Source organism: Rhinolophus ferrumequinum, chromosome 26, assembly GCF_004115265.2.
Source record: "Rhinolophus ferrumequinum isolate MPI-CBG mRhiFer1 chromosome 26, mRhiFer1_v1.p, whole genome shotgun sequence".
NCBI lineage: Eukaryota > Metazoa > Chordata > Mammalia > Chiroptera > Rhinolophidae > Rhinolophus > Rhinolophus ferrumequinum.
In genome coordinates, this window is record NC_046309.1 from 15,489,796 (window position 1) to 15,514,037 (window position 24,242).

The 24,242-nt window shown below is 33.7% G+C and overlaps 1 protein-coding gene across 3 annotated transcripts in view; it reads right to left on the reverse strand.

Annotated features, from left to right (window-relative positions):
* The window catches only part of MKLN1 (muskelin 1), a 261,571-nt gene that overhangs the window by 81,132 nt on the left and 156,197 nt on the right, over positions 1–24,242 (reverse strand). For all 3 annotated transcript variants that reach the window (XM_033099259.1, XM_033099258.1, XM_033099257.1), the window contains 4 exons: positions 20,123–20,265; positions 18,765–18,853; positions 10,259–10,368; positions 7,084–7,276 (listed from right to left, as the gene is read on the reverse strand). In XM_033099259.1, the coding sequence (XP_032955150.1) occupies positions 7,084–7,276; positions 10,259–10,368; positions 18,765–18,853; positions 20,123–20,265 (535 nt within the window). The remainder of the gene's footprint in view (positions 1–7,083; positions 7,277–10,258; positions 10,369–18,764; positions 18,854–20,122; positions 20,266–24,242) is intronic.

The following is a 24,242-nucleotide window of genomic DNA, read 5'->3' on the forward strand; positions in this document are numbered from 1 at the left end:
GAGAAATGAAAATCCACTAAGTCCTTGTATGGGAAGAGGGAAAAGACAGTGATGATTTTGTTAAGTATGTATACTTGTCGTAATTTCTAAACTAATCATAACTAAAATACACAGAGAGCATTACTTCCAAATGAATATAAAGGAAAAAAATAAAAAGATTTTAAAAAAAAGACAATCAAAAAGAATAAAGAACAGACATGACAAAGTATATATAGAGTAAAATGTAAGGTTTAAACCTACATATTTACCAGTAATTCGATCATGTAAATAAATGTTCAAATCAAAAGAAGGCAGATTAAAAAAAAACCCAACTAAATTTATAGAAGATATTTTTTTTAAAAAAGTGATACAGAAAGGTTGAAAGTAAAAAATGGATAAAGATAGGCTATGAAAGTACTTAGCAAATGACAGACAACATCATAATGTAAGACAATTTATACCTTAAGACAAAACATTACTAGAGATAAAAACACACTTCATTATGATTATAGATTTAATTCAAAATAAGAGAATTTAAAATTTGTATGCATCTAAAAACACAGCTTCAAAACATATAAAGCAAAAACTGACAGAACTATGAGAAGACAGACAATTCTATAATCATAGTGGGAAGCATTAACACAGTTTTTCCCAGTAATTGAGAAAATCAATATTGGTAAAGAAGATTTATGCAACATGATTAGTACACTGAACCAACTAGACATACATAGAACAGTGCTCCAACAACTAAAGAATTCTATGCAAGTATACATGATGTTCATAAAAATTGAACAAAGTAGGCCACATAGTGAGTCTCATCAAATTTCAAAGGACTAAAATTTACAGACTGTATACTGTGACCATTATTCATTCATGCTAGAAATCAGTAACAACAACAACAAAATAACCAGAAAATCTTTATGCATTTGAAAATTGAAAACTATGTAACTGGCTCACAAAATCATTTCATTTCATAGTGAAATTACTGAACTAGATAAAAGTCATTTCATAGTGAAATTATTGAACTAGATAAAAGTGAAAATACCTCATAACACAATTAAAAAATAAGTAGAGGGAAATTAATAACCTTAAGTGCATATATGGGAAAATAACAATGTCTGGAAATTAATAAGCTAAGCATCCATCTCAACAGCAAATTAATTCCAAACAGAGAAAGAAGACAACATTAAACAAAGAGCATAAGTCAAGGACATTAAAAACAAGAATCAACAAATCAGAAAACAATTCCTTCAAAACACCAGTGAACTTGGTAAAATTCTGGCGAGAGAGACAGTGAAGAAAAGAAAAAAGGATTGAATTCATAAATAAGAACAATAAAAAATGAAAAAAGAGACATGTCAAGAAAATACTGTCTACTGCTCAGCAAACAGGAAACAGACAATAAGGGATATTAAATATATTTTCATGCCCATAAGTTTAAAACTTTAAGTGACACTGACAAATTTCTAGAAAAATATAACTTGTCAAACCAACCAACCAACTATCCTGAATAGTACTAAAACATTTAAAGAAATTTAACTGACAGGCAAAAAATACTCTCTCTAAGCAAATTCCAAGCACAAAGAGAGCTCAATGGTTAAGTTCTACCAAGCATATGAGAAAGAAATAATTCAAATCTTATACATATTCAGAGAAAAGGAAGAAAATGTTAACTCCTCAATCCACGGTGTGAGATTAGCCTCACAATGATACTAAACCTGAAGAGGAAGGTAAGAGAAAGAAAAATTACAAGGCCAATCTTACTAATGAAAATAGCTGGAAGAATTCTAACAAAATATTAATTTAGATTCAAAATATAACAAAAAGTATATGACAAAGTTAAGCATATCTGAGGTTTAACATTACAAAATTAATCATCCTGATTTCCTATATTAGTAAAGTAGGAAAAAATCATGTAACAAAAAGTAGAGAAAAAGTAGTAAAATTCAATATCCATCTATAACACGAAATCTTAACAATCTAGTAATCTGATACTGGATCTTTAAAAATCCCAGATCAGAAATCATATTTAGCAATGAATGCTGGAAGCATTTCTTTTTACATCATGAACTACAAAAGGAAATCCACTATCATTACATCACCTCAACCTTGTACTAAGTATCCCAGCCAAAAGATTAAATACAAGGGGGGAAAAAGGCATAATGGTTGGAAAGAAAAATGTGTCATTATGCATAAGTATTTTCAACTGAACAAAAATGAAAAACACAGCATAGCAAAATTTGCATATAGAACTAATACCGTGTTCAGAGGGAAATTCTTGACATTAAATGCCTACATTAGAAATAAACTATGGACCTTGGGTTCAAAGAGGATTTTATGAATTTGACTTCAAAGGCAAGGGAAGTAAAAGCTATAAAATAAATGAATAAGACTATATCAAACTAAAAAGCGTCTGCACAGCAAAAGAAACCATTGACAAAATAAAGAGGCAACCAACTGAATTGTAGAAGATTTCTGCAAACAACGCCTCCTATAAGGGGCTAATATCCAAAATATATAAGGGACCCATACAACTCAACAACAAAAAGACAAGCAATCCAATTAAAAAACGGGCAGAGGACATGAACAGAAATTTCTCCCAAGAAGACAAACAGCCAACAGATAAATGAAAAAAATGCTCAACTTCCCTACCTATTAGGGAAATGCAAATAAAAACCACAGTGAGATATCACCTCACTCCAGTCAGAATGGCTATCATCAACAAGACAAATAGTAACAAGTGTTGGAGAGGCTGTGGAGAAAAAGGAACCCTCATACACTGTTGGTGGGAATGCAGACTGGTGCAGCCATTATGGAAGGCAGTGTGGAGGTTCCTCAAAAAATTACGAATAGAATTACCATATGACCCAGCAATCCCTCTCCTGGGTATCTACCCAAAAAATCTGAAAACATTTATACATAAAGACATGAGTGCTCCAATGTTCACTGCAGCATTATTTACGGTGGCCAACACATGGAAACAACCAAAATGTCCTTCGATAGATGATTGGATAAAGAAGATGTGGTACATATATACACAATGGAATACTACTGTGCCATAAGAAAAGATGAAATAGTGCTATTTGCGACAACATAGATGGATCTTGAGATTATTATGCTAAGTTAAACAAGTCAGACAGAAAAAGTCGAGAACCGTATGACTTCACTCATGTGGGATATAAAACTGAAAGCAACAAAGGAACAAGACAAACAAATAAAGAAGCAAAAACTCATAAACACAGATAATAGTTTAGTGGTTACTAGTGGGTAAGGGGGAGAGAGGGAATAGTAGAAAAGGATAAAGGGGATCAAATATATGGTGATGGAAGGAGAACTGACTCTGGGTGGTGAGCACACAATGTGATATATAGATGATGTATTACAGAATCATACACTTGAAATCTATGTAATTTTACTAACCATTATAACCCCAATAAATTTAATTTAAAAAATCATTTAAAAATGCCTACATTAGAAAAGGATTTCTATTAATGGCCTCAGCTTTCATTTTAAGAAAACAGAAAACAAATTAAAACCAAAGCATGTAGAAGAAAGGAAATAATAAATATAAAGGCAGAAATCAATGAAATATAAAGAAAGAAAAAAAGGGATAAAAACCCCACAAGACAAAACAAAGAACCAAGAGCTGTTTTCTTAAAATTAATAGATCTTGCCAGACTGCTAAGGAAAGAGACAAAAGTTACCAATATTAAGAATTAGATATGATATAAAGGTATTGAAAGAATAGTAACAGAATTATCAACAACTTCACGCCAATAAATCCACCTATTTAGATGAAATGAACAGATTCTTCAAAAGACACAATCTACCAATGCTCACCCATGTGAACAGCCGTACAGATATTGATAGTAAATCTGTAGTTAAAAACCTTGCCATAAAGTTAAATCCAACAAGATTTGAGACCTCACTTAAAAAACGTTTAAGGGAGGGAAATAGGCCTACAGGGTAATTAATAACCACTGCATAAACCAAGGGATGAGAAGAAACAAATAAAAAGGGGGGGAGAGAGGAAAAATAAGAGGCGAGAGGGAATAGAGGGAGGGAGAAGGGAGAAGTTTAAAGAAGGTAAAAAGGAAGGGATGAAAAGAAATGAAGACCTCACGTTGAAACTCTAGGAAACACTTGAACTAGTAAGCCCGTTAGAGTGTTACTTATTTATTTATTAAGTTTTATCCCATCCTTATTTCACAAAAGTAAACTTTCATATCTTAGGAAATAAGACAAACACTGCAAAGGAAGGATATCTTTGAGAATTTCCTGTTTCTAGGTAATTACTTTTGCCCATCATCACTGGATTCTACCTTTTCCCCCAGGCATTGTTAGAGAGGAAGTAGCAAAGACTGGTTCAAGAATCACCCACCCCGAATGAAACTGAATGTAAACGTAGAGATGTTTCTAAACAAATAGGAAGCCTATGAGAGACACTTTCTTCAAATACAGACCATACTTGAAGAGAGTAGTAATACATTACATAGACCAAAAGTAAGTTTTGTTTCTTCCATTAAAGATGTTCGCTAGAAGATGGTTTTGATTCCCTAGATTTTCTTTCCTATTTAGCAAGCAGGAACTCCTTGCCCTTCTCTGCTATGTTTTTAGTGGAACAGAAGCCAAAAAAAGTCTGCAGTGTTTACTTCCTTATTTGTCCAACAAATTATCATCAGTGAAGTCAGCAGCAAACTGAACAACCCTGGAAGGAATGTTTATTAACTAAACACTGTTGCAAGCCAGTTGAGTACAAAAAATAGGACTTGGCTCTAAGTCTCAAGAATCCTTACTACCAATTTAACTTGGTTCCTTCCTAGCGCCAGAAGGGTAAGTTAAGTCTCTGTAGTAGCAGAGTTAGACACGATTTTAACATATTCTCTTAAATGACTATATTGCTAAAAAGACAGTTTTGAAACATGCAATTGTTTTTAGCCAAGTAATTGTTAATACATAGAGTTGTCAGTGCATTTTGTTGCTGTTATTATTGTTTACCTTAACAAAATATTACATTATAAAGATAAGGATTTGAAACAAAACAAAAAAACCTATAAAATTACTTACGCCTTTCTAAACCTGTAAGGTTTTAAATATATAGAATTCCTTCCTCAAAATGGCATACATACGTATATACTTTCACTGAGGGCATTTTAATGGTTTGGGAAGAGACTGATTATCATACTTATTCTATTTGTTTATATTTCAAAGTATACTCTACTTCAAACATAGTCATTTATTTGCATGCAACATTACCAATTAAATAAGCAGTGACAATGCACAAGGCTGAGAGGCAGGTTTGTTATTGTAACTCAACAGAGTTAGAAGCAACTCATTGTAAGTTTAAACAGGCAGTGCTGGTTCTGTTTTCTTCTGTTGTAAACTAGTCAACCAATATCTACAAATGAGTACCTAATAATATAGAATAAGTGATTAAGATTAAAATATATGAAAGCAGGGCATTGAGAAAGTCTATATTCTTTATTTCTTTCTGTAAAAAGATTCACCAAATTTCATTCCACAAGTTTCATATTGAGTGTTAAGCTGTTTTTACTCACAACGCTTCTGACACCAAATGTGCGGGGTTTTTTTCTTTACATCAACCATTTCTCCAATTCTCTGACACCACCTGGGTATCCAACCATTCAGTTTAATTCTGACACTACCTGGAGTTGGCTGATTCCACAAGTTAAAAGGCTCAGTTCCATAAGACGATCCCCCCTTCAGATGCCGAGCACAAGTCCTGGAACACCCATACTTCCAGCCTACCAGCTGTAAACCAGGGGCTCCCACAAGCCTCCCCTCAGGTTCGGTAATTCACTAGAGTGATCACAGAATTGAGGAAAGTGCTTACTTGCTCTTACTGGTTAATTATGAAGGCTACAACTCAGGAACAGCCAGATGGAAGAAAGGCACGTGGCAATGTACTAGGGTGCAGGTATGCTGGTGTGTGTTGGGGTCGGTGTGTGTGTGGGTGTCTGTCTGTCTATCTGTCTCTCACCCCTGCCCCTCTCCCAGCACCATGATGTGCTCACCAAACTGGAATCTGTCTGAACCCTGTTGTTTAGGGTCTTAGGGGGAGGTTCCATTATGTAGGCATGATTGATTACAACACTGGTCATTGGTGAACTCAATCTCTGACCCCTCTCTGCTCTTCAGAGGTGGTGGGGGTGCTGAAAGTTCCAGCCCTCTTAATCACACGGTTTGGTCTCTGGAGATCTGAAGCTATGTAGGGACCCCAGCCACCAGTTATCTCAGCATACAGGACACTCTTCTCCCTCCGCAGATGCCAAGGGTTTTAGGAGCTGTGTGCCAGGAACTGGACAAAGATCAAATATTTATTTTTTATTATACCACAAGCACCAGCCCTGTTCTTTGAGATCACGAAAGTCACTGTGGGAGATTTTTAAAAAGGATGCCATTCTATAAAGCAACAAGAGATCCTTTCTTAAACTAATAAAACATATCAGACCTTAACTATTCAATCGGGTGTCATCCTCCAAAACAATTAATTATCTTGCAAGGTTATATTATGTTCCACCATTCACATTTCTTTCAAAATCAGAGTATAGGCCACCCAAGAAAATCAGCAATTATGTAGCATTCACACCACACAGAAGATGTTTGCAATATACATCTCCTCATTCATTAGAATTACCTACTAATTACATTTTTTGGCTTAGTCAGCCATCCTCCTCCCCAAATTACACTATTAAAAAATGGCAATTTGTTATCAACAAAAATCCATAAAGGAACAGGCCACTAATACTGAAGGTGACATTAAAAGCCTTTTTCTAACGTGGTTTAGCGTCTATATGTGCATGGTTTCCCAAGATGACAAATTAGATTTAGATATGTGAGTTCAATATCTCAGATTTAGATATGTGTGTTTCTTTTTTGTTTTTAAAGTCTCATTACATTATGGACCCTAATAAAAGAAATCCCTAATCCAAGGAGCTAACAGTCTTTCCAGAGTAAAAAGACAGGAAGAAAAAAAAAAAGAAACTAGTAACTGGCATCATCCTACATTCTTCTTAAAAAACTGTTTCTTGTATATACTTAAAATCACCCGAATCAATCCAGGTTTACGTGGGTATAACATACCATTGACAGCTTTTTCAATCAGCTCTTCACAAGCATCAAAATCACCCTTCAACACCAGTTTATCGTGCAGATCTGTTAGCATGGGATGCTCCAGGGCAATCTTGGTTTTCTTTTGCAGGGACTCGAAGGCTTCTGTATAGTTGTGCTGTCTAAAGTGTTTTAGGCAAAGGCGAATGGCTTCCTGTTCACGGTACTACTGGAACACAAGAAAAGTGTGAAAAGAAGAGATTTGCTTAGTTATTACTATAGGAAATAATAAGTGTCGCCTAATCTAAAGGGGGCATTCACTATGTGCTAAGCATTGTACTAACCCTATTCATTAGTATCGTTATTATTTCCGCTTTTAAATGGCAAAACTTACGCTTAGTCAATTGTATTAACTTGCCAAAGGTCACAAAGTATGTAGCAGAAAGAAAGATATGAAAGAGATAATGATATACAGATATATATATATACATACAAGTATGTATTTCATAAACATGAAAGATATAAAAAGATGAAAACAGACCTAGGGCCTGAACTTTCAAGAAAAGCAGAAAAACTATTTATCAAAGCCTACTTAAGACTGCAAAAATTATAATTTTCATAGTTTTTACTAGTCCAATTACACTGTTGGTTCTGAAAACAGAAAAGCCATTAAATAATGTACATAAATTATATTTTTCATTCTTGGTTCTTAGTATTACTACTTGAATGATAAATATTATCAAATATTTATGTATTTCAAATTCACAAACAGGTTTTATGACTCAAAATCATCAGCGACTATTTAAATTTTATATTTTTTTCTAAATTTGGGCTACCTCACCTATTAAACAACAATAAGTAAAAATCTCAATTAACTAGAATCCCAAAAGAGGAATGTTTAGTTTACTAACTCTTTCCCATAATAGGATGAATGCCAAAAATTTAAGCTCATACACAGAATTTTAAAAAATAAAACAATAGCGACTTCAAGAATATGTTGAGATTTCCACAAATTTTCTAAGTAATAATTAATAAAATAAACTGATGACACAAAAGCAGTGCATGATAACCAAACAAAAATATGATTTAATTGTAAGCAATATCCTTTAATAAATCAAAAAAATAAATTACTACCTTTCAGGGAGATGTACAAGACTTGAAACACAAGTCAGTTTATAGTTGGCTGGTAGTCTTTTTTTTATTAATAAAAAGTTACCAAAACACTTTTTCCTTAAACACTACAGTTAACCAAGATTTTTCCTTATCCATATCCAAACTAATTTAACATTATTATTTTCTTTCCCTTGACCTGTATGTAAAGATTTATCATACCTATCTAGAACCATACTAAACAGTAATTCTTTTTAATTATGTTGACTTTAAATAAAAGTCTGAATCACATCCACATTTTAAATTTTCCATCAGGCTGTATATAGATACATAGTAGGAGAGGACTTATGAAATAACAGAATTTTAATGCTTCAAAAAAGGACTGTAAATCAAAGAGGGTAAAGATTTTAATTTCCAGAGGTTCATAATACAGTAAAAAGTGAGTATGATTGAACAATTTTAAGTTTTCAAATATAATCTCTCCACAATGTTGAGAACAGAGGTGAAATTTGCAACTTCCTGCAATATTAAGAGATTTGTGTGAATATATTAAAGAAAACACACAAATACACATCATAGGCTAAAGGGAAAATTTTAATTAATTATCAGAAGACCTAAGCTTTTTTTTTAAAGAACCACATTTAGAAGATTTTAAGCATATACTATCTATTATGTGCATAACACTATAAGGTGATTTTTAATGTTAAAAAATATCGTATCTAACTTGCAGGAACTTACAATGTTATAAGAAATAAAAAAATATATGAAAAATACAGAAAATACTAAAAGTCACCCTTTATTTTAAATTGAATATAATGAAATGCCAAAAACAAATTACCGTGTTTCCCCGAAGATAAGACCTAGGAGACCATCAACTCTTTTGGATGAGTCTTTTGTAGCAAAAATTAATATAAGACCCGGTCTTATCTTAATATGAGACCGGGTCTTATATAGTATAAGACCTGGTCTAATGTAATGTAATATAATATAATGTAATATAATATAATTAATATAATACCAGGTCTTATGTAATATAACATAATACCAGTATAATATAATATCAGGTCTTATATAACACTGGGTCTTATATTAATTTTTCCTCCAAAAGATGTATTAGAGCTGATGGTCCGGCTAGGTCTTATTTTCAGGGAAACACAGTAGTCAAACAGAAAGTTCCTCAATTAAGCTGACCAGAAAAGAATTGAAATTCCATTTTAAAAACCTTACAAAGACCTACATTGCTACCCAATCTCCTATGAATAGATCAGTTTACCCCTTCTTGCAAATAAAAAGACCAGGAACTGGTGATCAGACTAAAGCTTTATCACCATGACAAGAAAGAGAGACCCACCCTCAGAAAAAAAAATTATCCAAGAGTCAAATAAATCAACATTAAAAAGAAAAATGAAGCATAACAGGTGTTCAAAAAAAAAAAAAAACAGAAGACCTATTTCTTAGTAATTTAAACTCACATTTTTCAGGCTGCATCTACTGTATAAAATTGACCTAAGAATAAAACTGTTAAATATAATTTTTATTCTTCCTGTAAGCACAAGATCATAATATTTATAGAAACTATTTCAAATTCTTTAAAAGGAAAAGTAAAATCTCTACTTTAATCAACACAAACATAACAGCGGAATGTATTATAAAAGCAATTCAGAATCACAACTACCCCACTAAAAACTGTGTTGAAATATTTCTATCAATATAACTTAAAAACAAAACTCTGGGTCAGATGGGTATAATAATATAATGAAGACTCTGGAGTCAGAATGCCTGAGCTTATATACTGGCTTGAACACTTTACAACTGTGTGACCTTAGGCAAAATATTTAACCTCCCATTGCTCCATTTCATCATCTGTAAAATGTGGATAGTAATTATACTAATCTCAGCGTGGTAATGATTAAATACGTTACAAAGATTGCTTAAAAGCTGACGGAATGTAAATGCTTAATAAATGTTAGTTGATTAATCATAATGATTATCACTACTCTCAGTATTTTAAATTATTCTCAATGAAGACGAGACTGACACAATTCTCCCTTTACAGTCAACAGAAACACACAAGCAGGGTTGTTAAATACAGTCCTACCTTGCTATACCAGTTGAGACAGGGTTGTACTACATCGGGATCATCAATGCCACTAAGTTCAACATACCAGATGCTAAAGTTAAAGCTGGGTCCCCAGGATAAGAGTGGAACTTTGGGGAGGAAAAAAAAAAAAGAAAGAAAGAAAAAGAAAAAAATTAACATAGTTCAAATAAACTTCAGCAAAGTAAAATCACTATTCAAGCCTATTTGGATTCATTCAACAAATTTTCTGAACACTTTCTGTATGCTAGCACTGAACTATTAGGTGCCGGGACTACAGTAGCAAAAAGAAACATGACCCATGCCATCATGAAGTTTCTTTAACTATAAAATCATTGTAAGATCAATTCAAAGTGGTCGCTCATATATCCTCCCCAAAACAGGAGAGGGCTAGATGATTTCGCAGGCAAATTTTACCAAACCCACAAGAAACAAATAACTATTATGTAATTTAAACTATATCAGAGCACAGAAAGAGACGGAAAGTTCAATTCCTTATCGTAGTAATAATCCTAAAAACAAAACCGAAGAAAAAGGATTGAATGCCAATCTTGGCTATGAGACTGTATCCAAAATTAAAAAAAAAAAAAAAAAAAGGTGCAAAAATATTCTAGGTTTTTACTGTAACTAAATAAAGTTCATTCCAGGAATGAAATGATGGTTCGATGATAGGAGAGCTATTTTAAAACAATTCACAATGTTAACAAAGTAAAAGAGAAACAAATTTGATTACCTCAAATGGTGCTAGGAGTAAACTAATAAAATTTACTTTCTAGTCTTTAAAGAGCTTTTAATATGTAAGAAATAAAAGGTAAAACAAAATTTTCTTAGCTAGATTTTTTTTAAAAAGTTATCAAAAGCCTCAAAAATACCTAATGGAGAAACAGTAAGTATTGCCTCTCAAGTCAGGAACAAGAAAAAGAGGCACCGTATCTCTACTATGAAATATTATATGGGAGATCTTAGCCAATGCAATAAGGAAAAAAAAAAGCAAATTAAGAAAAACTATTATCACTTGAAGATGATACTGCTATCTACCTAAAAAAATTCAAGAAATTCAATTGAAAAACTTTTAAAAATGTACATGCAAGGTAAACATGAAAATCAACTTTCCCTGCACCTGTAATAACCAACTAGAAAATATACTGGAAAAAGGCCCCTTTATAACAGCAAAGACAGTTAAGATTCACTTAATAAAATATAAAATTTTACTTAAGAACTGAATAAATGAAACGACATACTATGTTCCTAGATGGGAAAACTCGATGTTGTAAAAATGTCAATTCCCCTCAAATTCATTATAAATTTAATGTAATCTCAATCAAAATCCCAATGGCAAATATCCATTTTTTTTCTTGACATGTAACTGAACAAGTGATCTGAAAATAAGCAACACAAGAATACCCAAAATAATAAGAAAATAAACATACTAAAAAGATATAGCAATTATAAGTTTGATGGTGAAGGAAAAGGAAGGTAATCGCTGGAAAAGAGTGTATCCAAAAATCTTTTAAGGAGTCAGAGGAATTTAACATAGGACGAGAAACATTGCACATGAGGAATGACAGAACAGAGGAGGGTTTTTAACATGTGATCCATGGGCTCCTGGGGATTTCCAACAGGAGGCCCCATGCAGTCAAAACTGTCTTTCATAATAAGGCTGAGGGGGATGGGAGGGGGTGTGTGTGTGTGTGTGTGTGTGTGTGTGTGTGTGTGTGTTGACATTTGCATTGATGGTGCAAAGGCAAAAATGAGTAAAACTGCTGGCACCTTGGTAGTGCCACGGAAAGCAGGAGCACTAAAGTGAACTAGTATTCCTTACCGAAGTACACATCGCCCTGTGTTCTTCACCATCACACACTTGCAGTTAAAAAAAAAAACCAATTCATTTAAGAATGTTCCTGATGCAGTAAAAACTAATCTTAAATCCCTATCATTAAGTACACATCTTTTAGTATTCTGTGTGACACCATGGGAGGTCCACATAAAGCACATTTGCTGCAACCAAAGCATGATGGTTACTATAAGGGCCCAAGTGGCCTGTACAGTTGTTAAGAGTTGTGAGCTGAAACAGCCATGTGTCCCCCATCCCCTACAGGATACCACTTTTTCTTAAAAGAAAGACCATCTATGATTATTTAGATTTGGGTATTTGCCAGACACTTACCTGTTATTTCAAAGAAAACAACTATTTGCTGCCAAGGATAGAATGCAAGCTTTCAAGGGAAAATTAGAAATTTTGGAAAATTCATATCCACTGCTATGAGCCTAACTACTTCCCAATATTTAAGACTTTTCTGATGACTTCAGTGATAATGCTAATGAGTGTGATTTTTTAAAAAAAATATTCTATGACAAAATGTTTTAACATTTGGAAGATCTGCATAACTCAGTGCATCGTATTTCCTAAACGACCAATGATGTCACAAAACCACGCATGGGTAAAAGACTCATTCAAAGTGCAAGAAAGGCCAGTGGATCTTAATGTAACACTAATATGGTTCAGAGTAAATGATGCAATTACCTTTAAGAAACTAACACTTGTCAAATTTTGATTAAGTATCAAAACAGAATGTCCGTCATATCTGACATCAGGGCCACTAATTTCAAAGTCCACCGCTCTTTTTTAGAATTATTGGCCCCAATGAGGAGCTAAGGTGTAATAGACACATTTCCATACTGTCATCTAAAGAAAGCTGTGTGAGTGTTGACAGACACAGGCTGCAGCAACCAGCCATTAAGACGTATGAAGGGCTCCTGGGATGCTTCATATGGCTTTCAGTTTACATATGCAAATAAAATTTTCAGAAAGTTTTATATCAATGAATACTAAATTATCATCATTGTTTTGGCATTCATTTCTTCATGGAGCAGTACCATTTTAAAAGTTTATCTACGGTATCACAGCAATAACCATCAAGGAGTATAAGAGAATAAAACAGGATTCTAAACCCAAGGTCCCAAGAACATAGTTTATAAGTGTAACCAGACATCTAGTATTTATTACAGATCTGAAATCCATTCTCAAGATCAATAAAATCAGGAGGAAAAAAAAAAGTTCCATTATATCTATTCAAGTACCAGTAAAATGTTTATTTATTAAAACCTTTCGAGCAATTGTGTTTTAGTAAGATTTCTTCTATATACCTGATGGCCCAACAGAATATTTCTAGAATAAAATTAGTACTAATTCTTAACACCTTTCAAAGAATGCTGTGGGAAGGGAGGTTAATTAGGAGTATCTCCTAAGAACATCATACATTACAGATGAATGAAGAATATGCAGTTGACCCTTGAACAGTAAGGGGCTTGGAGCGCTGATCCTCCGGCAGTCAAAAATCCACATATAACTTTTGGCTCCCCCAAATTCCAGTCATCCCTTGGTATCCTTGGAGGAATGGTTCTAGGAACCCCCACAAACACCAGAATCTACGGATGCTCAAGTTCCTTATATAAAATGGTATAGATGAATGTATACAGTTGGCCTTCCGTAACCGTGGATTCCCAACTGCTAACTGAAAATATAGTTTTTTGATCCACAGTTGGTTAAGTCCTGGAATGTGAAATCCAGGGATACAGAGGGCTGACTGTACGTTTATTGAAAAATTTCACGTGTAGGTGGACCCACGTCGTTCAAACTCACGTTGTTCAAAGGTCAACTATAGTTAATTTTTAACAGATTGAAGGGATATGTACAGAATAAGCAGAATGATGTTCACCCATTTTAAATTTTAACAATTTTTGGTGGTATTAACAACACTAATAATGCATATCAGACATAGTATGTCAGAAATCTAAATATGAATTGCAGCTTCAAGCACACATTCTTTATTCCCCAATAAGAGATACCTTTGCTCCCACCTCAGATAAAAAGATTAGAAATTCCTGATATACATTCCGAAGGCTAAGAGTTCGTTTCCTCGGATTTGACCACCATTTTTCCCCTTGGGACAATGAGACACAGATATGCTCAGGATCAGTGCTTCCCATCCTTTTTCATAATGGCATGCACAGAAAATGCTATTTTTATGACACACAAGGATACTAGGATGCAGGCTCCTGCTGCTCTAGGATTGGGGCGGTCAACATCTCAACAAAATGAAACACATCTGTGACACACCCAATGTGCCTTCGCAGTATCACGTGGGAAACTCTTGTCTAGATGGCTAAAACAGGCATTACAGGATGATAGCAATTTTAAGATCGGGTTCCAGAAGACCTTAAGAATCCAAGATGAACCATTCTGAAAGAGTGCATCTACCAGTATTCTACTATAGAAATAATTAGCAGGATAAGCACACAAAGCACTTAGCACAGTAACTGGCACATAGTAAGTGCTCAATAAAAATTAACTACTACTATTATTAGCTGTTATTAGTGTATTAATTTTCCTTTTAAAATGTTACCTTTCCACATGTTCTCATGAAGAGCCACAACCAGGACACCTCCCCACCCTTCCACCCCCAGACTTAGGACTCATCCTACACTTCTAAATACTCCTAAGAATCCGGAATGCAGGCTGAAGCCAGAATGCAGGCCGAAGCTTCTCCCTGAAATCCCCACAACCATCCAGGCTGTGAAAACCCCAAAACTTTACAGAAATCCAACTCATCCCATCTACCAAACCCCAGGACGCCACCCCCCGAATCTTTCCAAGAGTCCTCCCAAGCACCTCCTCTGCCCCTACTACACCTTACTAATTTCCACACACAGCTACTATCTTGACTATGAACCACGATGTAAACCCCTCTGGCCATCTGTAATCAGTACCCTCCACTTAGGTTTCCTCTCATCTGATCTAATTTCCCAGAGGAGGTTTTCCTTTCCAAATTTTTAAGCTGCTCTCTTGAATTTAGTCTCCCAATTAATCATTCTCCTTTACTAATTTTCCTTTTACTTACAGGCCTTACTGCAACCAAGCTCCTTCTTAAGGTCAACTCTCAACTCCACACTAAGTCCTGTCAAAAACATCACTCAAAATGAGCTCTGCCTTTTTTGTGCCATGAACCCCTGATGGCTTTTCAGTGAACCCTGTGACAGCCCCCCTCAGATTTAAATGTATAAAGGAAAATACGTAGGATTACAGAACAAGTCAACTGTATTGAAATATAAAATGAAGAAACAAAATTATGATATAGAAATGTGTTTTTCTTACTAACACATTAGATAACAAGATCTAGAGGCAAGTCTAATAATTGCCATAATTTCAAAGTTACGAGAATATTTGCCATGCTATAACGTGATGGGAAAAATCTGTAACTTCTATCTTTGACAAGTCACAAGCATTGTTAATGTTATTATGAATGATTGCCTATATTCATTATAGGAAGAAATGCTACATACATTAGAGGTTAGAGAACATAAAGATGTAACCTTTCTTACATCAAGTTCATGAAGCCACTGATTAATCCCTCTAAACAACCTGTAAAATAAACTCCAAAAGTATATATACAGCATCTCTAATGAGGCAAGCAGTTTGCTTGGTGCTTTTGAAATTTGAGGAAATAGAAGACAGAGTGCTATCCCCAAAGATTTCACAATCTACCTGAGGAAACAAAACTTACATGTGTCACATAGTAAGAGAACTCAGCTTTTGGAAGAAGACAGACTTAAGTGGGTATCCCATCTTGACGCTTTGTTACCTGTATGGTTTTGGACCAGACATTTAACCTCTAAACTTCAGTTTCCTCATCTGTAAAGTGAATGTCATAATGTCTACCTCACAGAGCGTTAGGCGAAGGCTTCATAAACAATACCTACTATTATTATTACTTTAAAGCAGTACAAGAACGTACCCAAAAGCATCTACCAAATGCTATGTTTTTGATCCATCACCTATTTGCTGTGTAGCCTGGGACACATCACTTAACTTCTACCTCTCAGTTTCCTCAACCAAAAAACTAAAGATTTTATCTGCCAGTATAATGTACAAATGAGATACCACATGTGAAGGCACTTATAAACTATCGAAAACAATCAAAATGTAAGCAGCTCTAAATGACTGCTGAAATGACATGATGGTTCAAATTATACTTCTGCATATTCTTTTTCTATAGTACTCAAAATACTACATTTAAGAAGGCATGTAAACAAGTTATATAAACATAAGTATAAAAATGCACAAAAAAGACGCAATAATTTGCTTCATAAATATGAGCTTAAATTACTTAAACTTACTTAACTTTGGTGTAAGCCAAATTAATGAACATGTTATATTCATTATCAATGAAAATGATCCTATTTAGACATCAGTGCATGATTAGAAGATAATCTGTCATTGAGTTAGTCTTGCTCCTGTTCCCCTCCATTGCTGTGCATAATTGAAGAGTGACTGTATTTAGAATTGTGTTGTTTATAGATAAACTTTTTAAAAATAAAGCAAGATCTTTCAAACATATCACTATAGCACATAAACGTGAAATATTCAAACACATTTTCTTTCAAGGAGAAATCTAACTACCAACAAGATAAACAAATACCTGTGCTAAACCACCACCAAAAGAGAGCTACATGTCACTCAAGTGTTTTATTGAAATGATTTTTAAAGAAAACAGAGGAATAAACTAAAAACACTAACCTAACACACAAGCTTTTAGTTTGTTTCCTTATATATCCTTAAAAAAAGAAATTTATCAAGAGAATGTTGGGAAAAGGTTGGAAAGCAAAGATATTGCAGACCACCATCAATATCTTTTAACAGAAAAGTCAGAAATATGAAGTTATCTAAATATTAATATCCTAAATATCAACTGAGTTAATAAGTATCTACAATTATTTAGAAAGCTCTAATGAACATTTTGCCTAAATACCATAAAACTAACCCACTATGGTAAAGAACATCATCCTGCCCTATAATTAAAAGGCTGACAAAAAGGCTGGAAAAGGTCCCATTTCCTGTCTTCAGGCAGCTGAATGTATACTTGCTCCATAAGAGATCTCTGCTGTCTTATACAATTTTAAGGGAAGAAACTATGTGAAACTATGACTATGTGAAACAGTCTTTTATTCATACTTCTTCTAATGAATAATACTAGAAGATGAAGAACTACAGAAACAATAGTAGTATTTTCTTTCAAAGAAAACTAATGACTGTAGGAAATGTACTAAAAACAGAACTTCAAAAAAAAAGAGAACATTGTATTTTGCATGAATAAACAAAACAAAAGTTGAATAAGTTTAAAACTGTAAAATATTAATGTATTATGTGAAAATATATTTTCACTGCTTGTACATTTGACATATAAGATTACAGAATTGTTAAAGCTATACACGAGTGTAGAAGAACTGAGGGGTCTGTATGCTGAGGAAAGAATATTCCTCAGTACAAAACAAGAAACAACCAAGAGTTATATTTACTCCAAAAAAAAAAAAAAAAAAGTGCTTGCTCATAAATTCTCACAGGAAAATAGGACATGAATTTTTATTTACAATTATTTATCATAACAACAGAAACTATAGTTAAAAAAAAAAAAGTAGCACACTGGACAGCCCAACCATTAAAATAGTTTTCCCTCTATAAATAGTTTTTATTAAGACCTCAGATATTCTTTTTGCCTAATAGAACTATTTGACATAATGAAATGAACAGGCCAACTCTTGAGAGAATAACAAACAACGAGTATGAAGTATACTGCTTGTTCCAAAAGAGAAATTTTTCTCCCAAATCAAAACATGGGATTCTGGCTTTTATTATTATTCTTAGAGAAATCTGATTCATTTTAACCCCAATTTTAACACATTATTTTCAAAGGTATGCAATATCGATGGAAATTACAAGATTTGAGTCCTTAACTTTCTTACTTTCTAAAAACAATAAATCTTATAAAAAGCCAAAGTAACTCTAAAAATACTAATTTTGAAGAGGCATTACAAATACTTTCTTACGCTAAAACACTTCATAAACAAACACATGCCTCATGTAGTGTAATATTTTTCAAACGTTACTTTGCAACTTATTACTTAGGGTCATGAAATTAGTTTTATGTGTTTAACCAACATTTAACTAAAAATAAATTAAATACAAAAGAACAGAATAGAAAATAACCATACTGCCTTAAGGAATTCACAGTATTTGATTTCAAAATGTTATAGCTTTAGAACTGGTAAACCTTCCAAAACATAATCCAGGCAATCAAATCACTAGATTTCATAAAACCTTCTAAGAAACTTTCAAATGAGAAGAGATTTAGAAAAGGTCCCACTTGAAATAACTGTCACTCAGAGATTTATAAAGCAGGGGCCAGAAAATGTTTTCTGTAAAGGTTCAAACAGTCAACACTGAGGTCTTTGTGGGCTTGTGTGCTCTCTTGCAAGTATTCAACTTTGTAGTACAAAGGCTGACATGATGCGAGCAACCTGAGTGGCAGTGTTCCCGTAAAATTTTATTAAAAAAAAAAAACAAAACAAAACAAGGGGCCCGCAAGATTCATTTAGCCCACAGAGGCTGTAGTTTCCTAACTGATGTTATAAAAAACTGATTTCTTTTCCAGAATGCTAAAAACCTTACCTATTTTAATGAATCGACAGGGAAACATCTGTTCATCAATTTTATGCTTTAAGGTGAATGTTTCTTTGTTGTAATCATTCTTTAAGCCACTGTAGAGGAAAACAAAAAGTTACCAAATCTGATTTCATAATTTAGTGAATGCACTAAAACACAGATTAATATCATACTCAGATCTTAAGGTGAAACCAATGCTCAAAAAATATGACCAAGACAATGTAAAGTAGTAGTTGAACAAAAGAATATAGGTCAAAACTTATACATTCACATCAACTGCATTATTACTGTATTCTCCTAATGAAAAATGTTCACTGTTAATTAAAGAATGAAAATATGTGATGACCTAGTGTCCTTACTGTACAGCTGAATAGAACATAAAATATTCAAGCAGTAAGAAGAAAATTAAAAAACAATTCACACCTGTATCTTACAACTTAACCAGAGCCAAATATTAGAATCTGTCAAAGAATTATTTAATTCTTACTAAGTTGCCAATGTTCCTTTTCAAGGACAACCTGACTCTGTTGGTTTAATAGCATCCACTTCATCCTAAATAAAAATAAACCTGTATCACCTCTCTACATAAACAACTAGGATTGACACAAATATTTATGGGAAGGTCACTTACCTTCAGGTTGCCTTATGTCCTGAAATACTTTCATGACTTAAATCAAATACAGTAGAAATGTAACATTTACGTATATAAAGTGTGCTATATAAACTGTGCTAATGGGACATACCACGTCACAAACATATTCTAAAACTCCATGGCTTTATTTGTCCATTCCATTGGCTATCTGATTTTTCATTATGGGGTACATGAACACTTGCTTTCGTGGTGGTCGATGTTGTTAAACCTCAAATTTACTGAGCTCCTTCCAAGTGGTGGTAGATACTGTGCCAGGTGTAGTCACATACTTTTTCTCTTTTTAGTCTCCAATTTATAGTAAACTCCCAGAATATTATTTTGGGATTAGTGGAATCAAACTTAATGTTTTGGATAGAATCTATTATTTTTATAGCAAAGATTATAGCAAAGATTTTGATTAAAGTTGAAAGTACTTCTGAAGTCATTAACAGTTCAAAAATGAGACTGAAAAATAAGTAAAAAAAAAAAAAGCACCAAATTTTTTATTCTTTCATGTTTGGTAACAATATTAACTAGTATCTGGTAGTTAAAAAAAAAAAAGGCTAACTCCAAGCCACAATATCAAAAGAAGGCACTACAAACAGAAAAGTACAAATATTCTTTTCTCCCTTGAAAGAAAAATCAAACCATTCAGATTTAGCTACAAAGAGACTAAACTAAGACTGTAGGTCGCTTAAAAGAAAATTCTTTCGGCCTCATAATAACAACTCACCTGGACAATAACTCTGTCATATTTTCTTCATTCATTCCACCAAAGACTTTAAATTTCTTCAAATTGCAGACATGAGTTTTCTCATATTTTCCAAACGTGATATTCTGGACTATGGCAGGCCTTTCAAGCTTCAGAATCAAGTACTAAAAAAAGGAAACAAATTATATCCTCCTCCATGTAAAACAAATATTACTAATTAGAAAACTTTAAAAGTTAAAATTTTGGACTGTTAACAGAAGAAAGTAGAAGATCTATCCTGCCCATCCTGCACTGGCAGATTTTCTTTTATTAAGGCTATCATAACACTACCACTTTTTCCCAGGAAACTACACCATCCTGAACACTGTACATGAAGGAGGAGGAAAAAAGGATCAGTGAGAAAACTGATAAAAAAAGTGGCCAAAGCTTTAACCACTACACAATAACAACTGCTTAAGTTTATATACTGCTTACACTCTAAGTAGCTATTAAAATTTCCTTTTTATTATTAGTTTGCATACAATATTAATTTCAGGCGTACAGCATAGTGATTTGACATTTATATACCTTACAATGTGATCACCCCTCTAAGTCTAGTAACCATCTGTCACCGTGCAAACTTACCACACTATTGTTGACTAGTTGCCTGTCACCTTTTTTCACCCATCCCTCCACACCCCTCCCCTCTGGCAGCCATCAGTTTGTTCTTCGTTTTTATGAGTCTGTTTTTGTTTTGTTTGTTTATTTGTTTGATCTTTTTAAAAAATTCCACATATAAGTTAAGCGGTATTTACCTTTTTCTGACTTATTTCACTATAGCAGGTCCATCCATGTCGCAAATGACAGGATTGCGTTATTTTTTATTGCTGAGTAATATTGCACTGTGTGTACACACACACACACACACAACCTTCTTTGATGGATACCTAAGTTGCAGCCATATCTTGCCTGTTATAAATAATGCTGCAATGAACACAGAAGTGCATCTATCTTTTCAGATTAGTGTTTTCATCTTCTTTGGATAAATACCAAGTGGAGTTGCTGGGTCACGTGGTACTTCTATTTTTAACTTTTTGAAGACTCGCCATACTGAGTCTCCATAGTGGCTGCACCAATTTGCAGACCCACCAACAGTGCACAAGGATTCCCTTTTCTCCACATCCTCGTCAACACTTGTTATTTGTTGACTTTTTGGTAACAGTCATTCTGACCTGTGTGAGGTTGTATCTCATTACGGTTTTGCTTTACATTTCCCTGAGGAGGAGGATGTTCAGCAACTTTTCTCGTCTATTGGCATCTGTACGTCCTCTTTGGAGAAATGTCTCTCTTCATGTCCTCTGCCCATTTTTTGACTTTTTTGTAATTGAGTCCCTTATATATTTTGAGTATCAATCCCTTACCGAATATATCATTTGCAAAACTATTCTCCCATTCAGTAGGTTGTCTTTTCACTGTGTAAAAGCTTTTAGTTTCATCAAATCCCATTTGTTTATTGTTGCTTTTGTTTCCCTTGCTTGAGAGGACATATCCAAAAAAGATATTATTAATACTGATGTCAAATAGTTTACTACCTATGTTTTCTGCAAAGAGTTTTATGGTTTCAGGTTTTCCATTTAACTGTTTAAACCATTTTATGAGTTTGTTTCTGTATATGGTGTAAGAAGGTGATCGAGTTTCATTTTTTTACATGTATCTGTCCAGTTTCCCCAACACCACCTGTTGAAGAGGCTATTATTTCTCCATTGTATATTCTTACCTCCTCTGTTGTAGATTAATTAACCATATAAGTGAGGGTTTATTTCTGGGCTCTCCAGAATGTTCCACTGATCTATCTTCCTGTTTTTGTGCCAGTACCATACTGTTTTGATTATTATACCTTTGTAGAACATTTTGAAATCAGGGAGTGTGATATCTCCAACCTTGTTCTTTCTCAAGGTATCTTTGGCTATTCATGCTATTTTGTGATTCCATATATATTTTAGGATTATTTGTTCTAGTTCTGAGAAGAATGCCATTGATATTTGAATAGGGACTGAATTGAATTTGTAGATTCCTAGGTATTTTATTCTTTTTGATAAAATTGTAAAGGGGATTATTTTCTAAATTTCTCCTTCTGATCATTCATTAGTGTATAGAGATGCAATGGATTTTTGTATATTAATTTTGTATCCGGCTACAGAATTCATTTATTAATTCTATTAATGTCTTGGTGGATTCTTTAGGGTTTTCTATATATAGCATCATGTCATCTGCAGATAGTGACAGTTTTACTTCTTCCTGTCCAATTTGAACGTCTTTTACTTCTATACCTGATTGGTGTGGCGAGGACTTCCAGTGCTATGTTGAATAACACTGGGGAGAGTGGGCAACCTTGTCTTGTTCCTGATCTTAGAGGAAACACTGAGTATGATGTTAGCTGTGGGCCTGTCATATAGCCTTTTACCATTTTTAGGTAATTTCCTTCTATGCCCACTTTGCTGAGAGTTTTCATCCTAAATGGATGTTGAATTTCATCAAATACTTTTTCTGCATCTACGAGACAATCGTATGATTTTTATCCTTGGTTTTCTTGATGTGACATTAATTGTTTTGTGGATATTGAACTATTAAAATTCCTTTATTATAGAAATCGCATAGGAAAATTGAGATTGCTATTCTTCAGTCATTAATTATTTTTATCCATATCTAATTAACAGGTGTGGTAACATGACTTTCGGTAATTCCAAGTTTCTTAAGAATACAACTGTGTATTAGAGAACAGACTATACAGATAGTCAAAGGAACATTCATATCTCTGTCATTTTCATGAACTCACACTCCCTCCCATTCCTTTCTACTCCTTTCTCTCTTTAGTCGTTCTTTCAAGTCTTGATTTAAATGTCAGTTTTCCCGGACAACTGGTTAGTTAGGCATAGTGTTGGAACGAGTAAAAATGGGCCTTTACACAATCTGCTGTACACCACCCATTACCCCCCTATGACACCTCTAAATCCTATAGAAAGCATTTGCTTGTATGCATATAATTTTATTAATAACCAAATAGAATTTGTTATTAAAAAGTTACGTAAGTAAAATATAAAATCTGCTATCTGAAATAAAACACAACAGTCCGATAGAAATACATCGTCAGTAAAATTTTTAATGTATAATTATGACTTTATTAATAAATTTTATAACTTCCATTTTTGCAACTCTTGAACATCAATACTGAGTAATGTTACTATTAAACAGTGTTGCCCCATAGTTAAATAGGTTTCCATTATTTTTCACTTGGAGAAATAACTGCCATAGATTTAGTAATAGAAACTGTGAAAAACCATTAATTAAAAATGAATGTTTTAGCTCAGTTGTGATGCTCTTAACAAGGTTGCTAGTTCAATCCCCACATGGGCCCCTGTGAGCTGCGCCCTCCACAACTAGATTGAAACAACTACTTGACTTGGAGCTGATGTGTCCTGGAAAAACACAAAATAAATAAAATAAATAAAAGTTAAAAAAAAAAAAAAAGAATGTTTCAGAAAAACAATCTTAGACCCTACATGTCAACCCTTAATTTTGTATATATAGGTTTAATTTAAAAATAAAACATAATGAACCACTATGTCTTTACCCAAAGGGGGAGTGGGCACCTGCACAGAAAATCAATCAACTATCACAACAGTTCTTAATTTAGCCACAAGAATTAAGCAAGCAATGAAAAAAAATATTTTAATGTTCAAAATTTGTTCACAATTTCAGCCTAGAGATGTTTACAATGTGAGAAACATAATTTTAAAAATCATTTTTAATCATATAAATAATTACAGTTTCTAAGAAATAAGGATGATGTAAAGGAGGAAAACATGATAGGGGAAGGTGATGGTAGGACTTACTGTAGAGCTTTAGATGGTTCTATAAGTAAAAGTGTCTCCGAGGAGCAGAGACTTAAAGGATGAGACAGAATGCATTAGTTTCCTCGGGCTGCCGGTAACAAATTACCACAAACTTGGTGGCTTAAAACAACAGAAATGTATTCTCTCACAGTTCTGGAGGCCAGAGGTCTGAAACCAAGGTGTCGGCAGGACCATGTTCTCTCAAAAAGCTCTAGGAGAGGATCCTTCTTTGCCTGTGCCAGTGGCTCCTAAGTGTTCCCGGCGTGCGG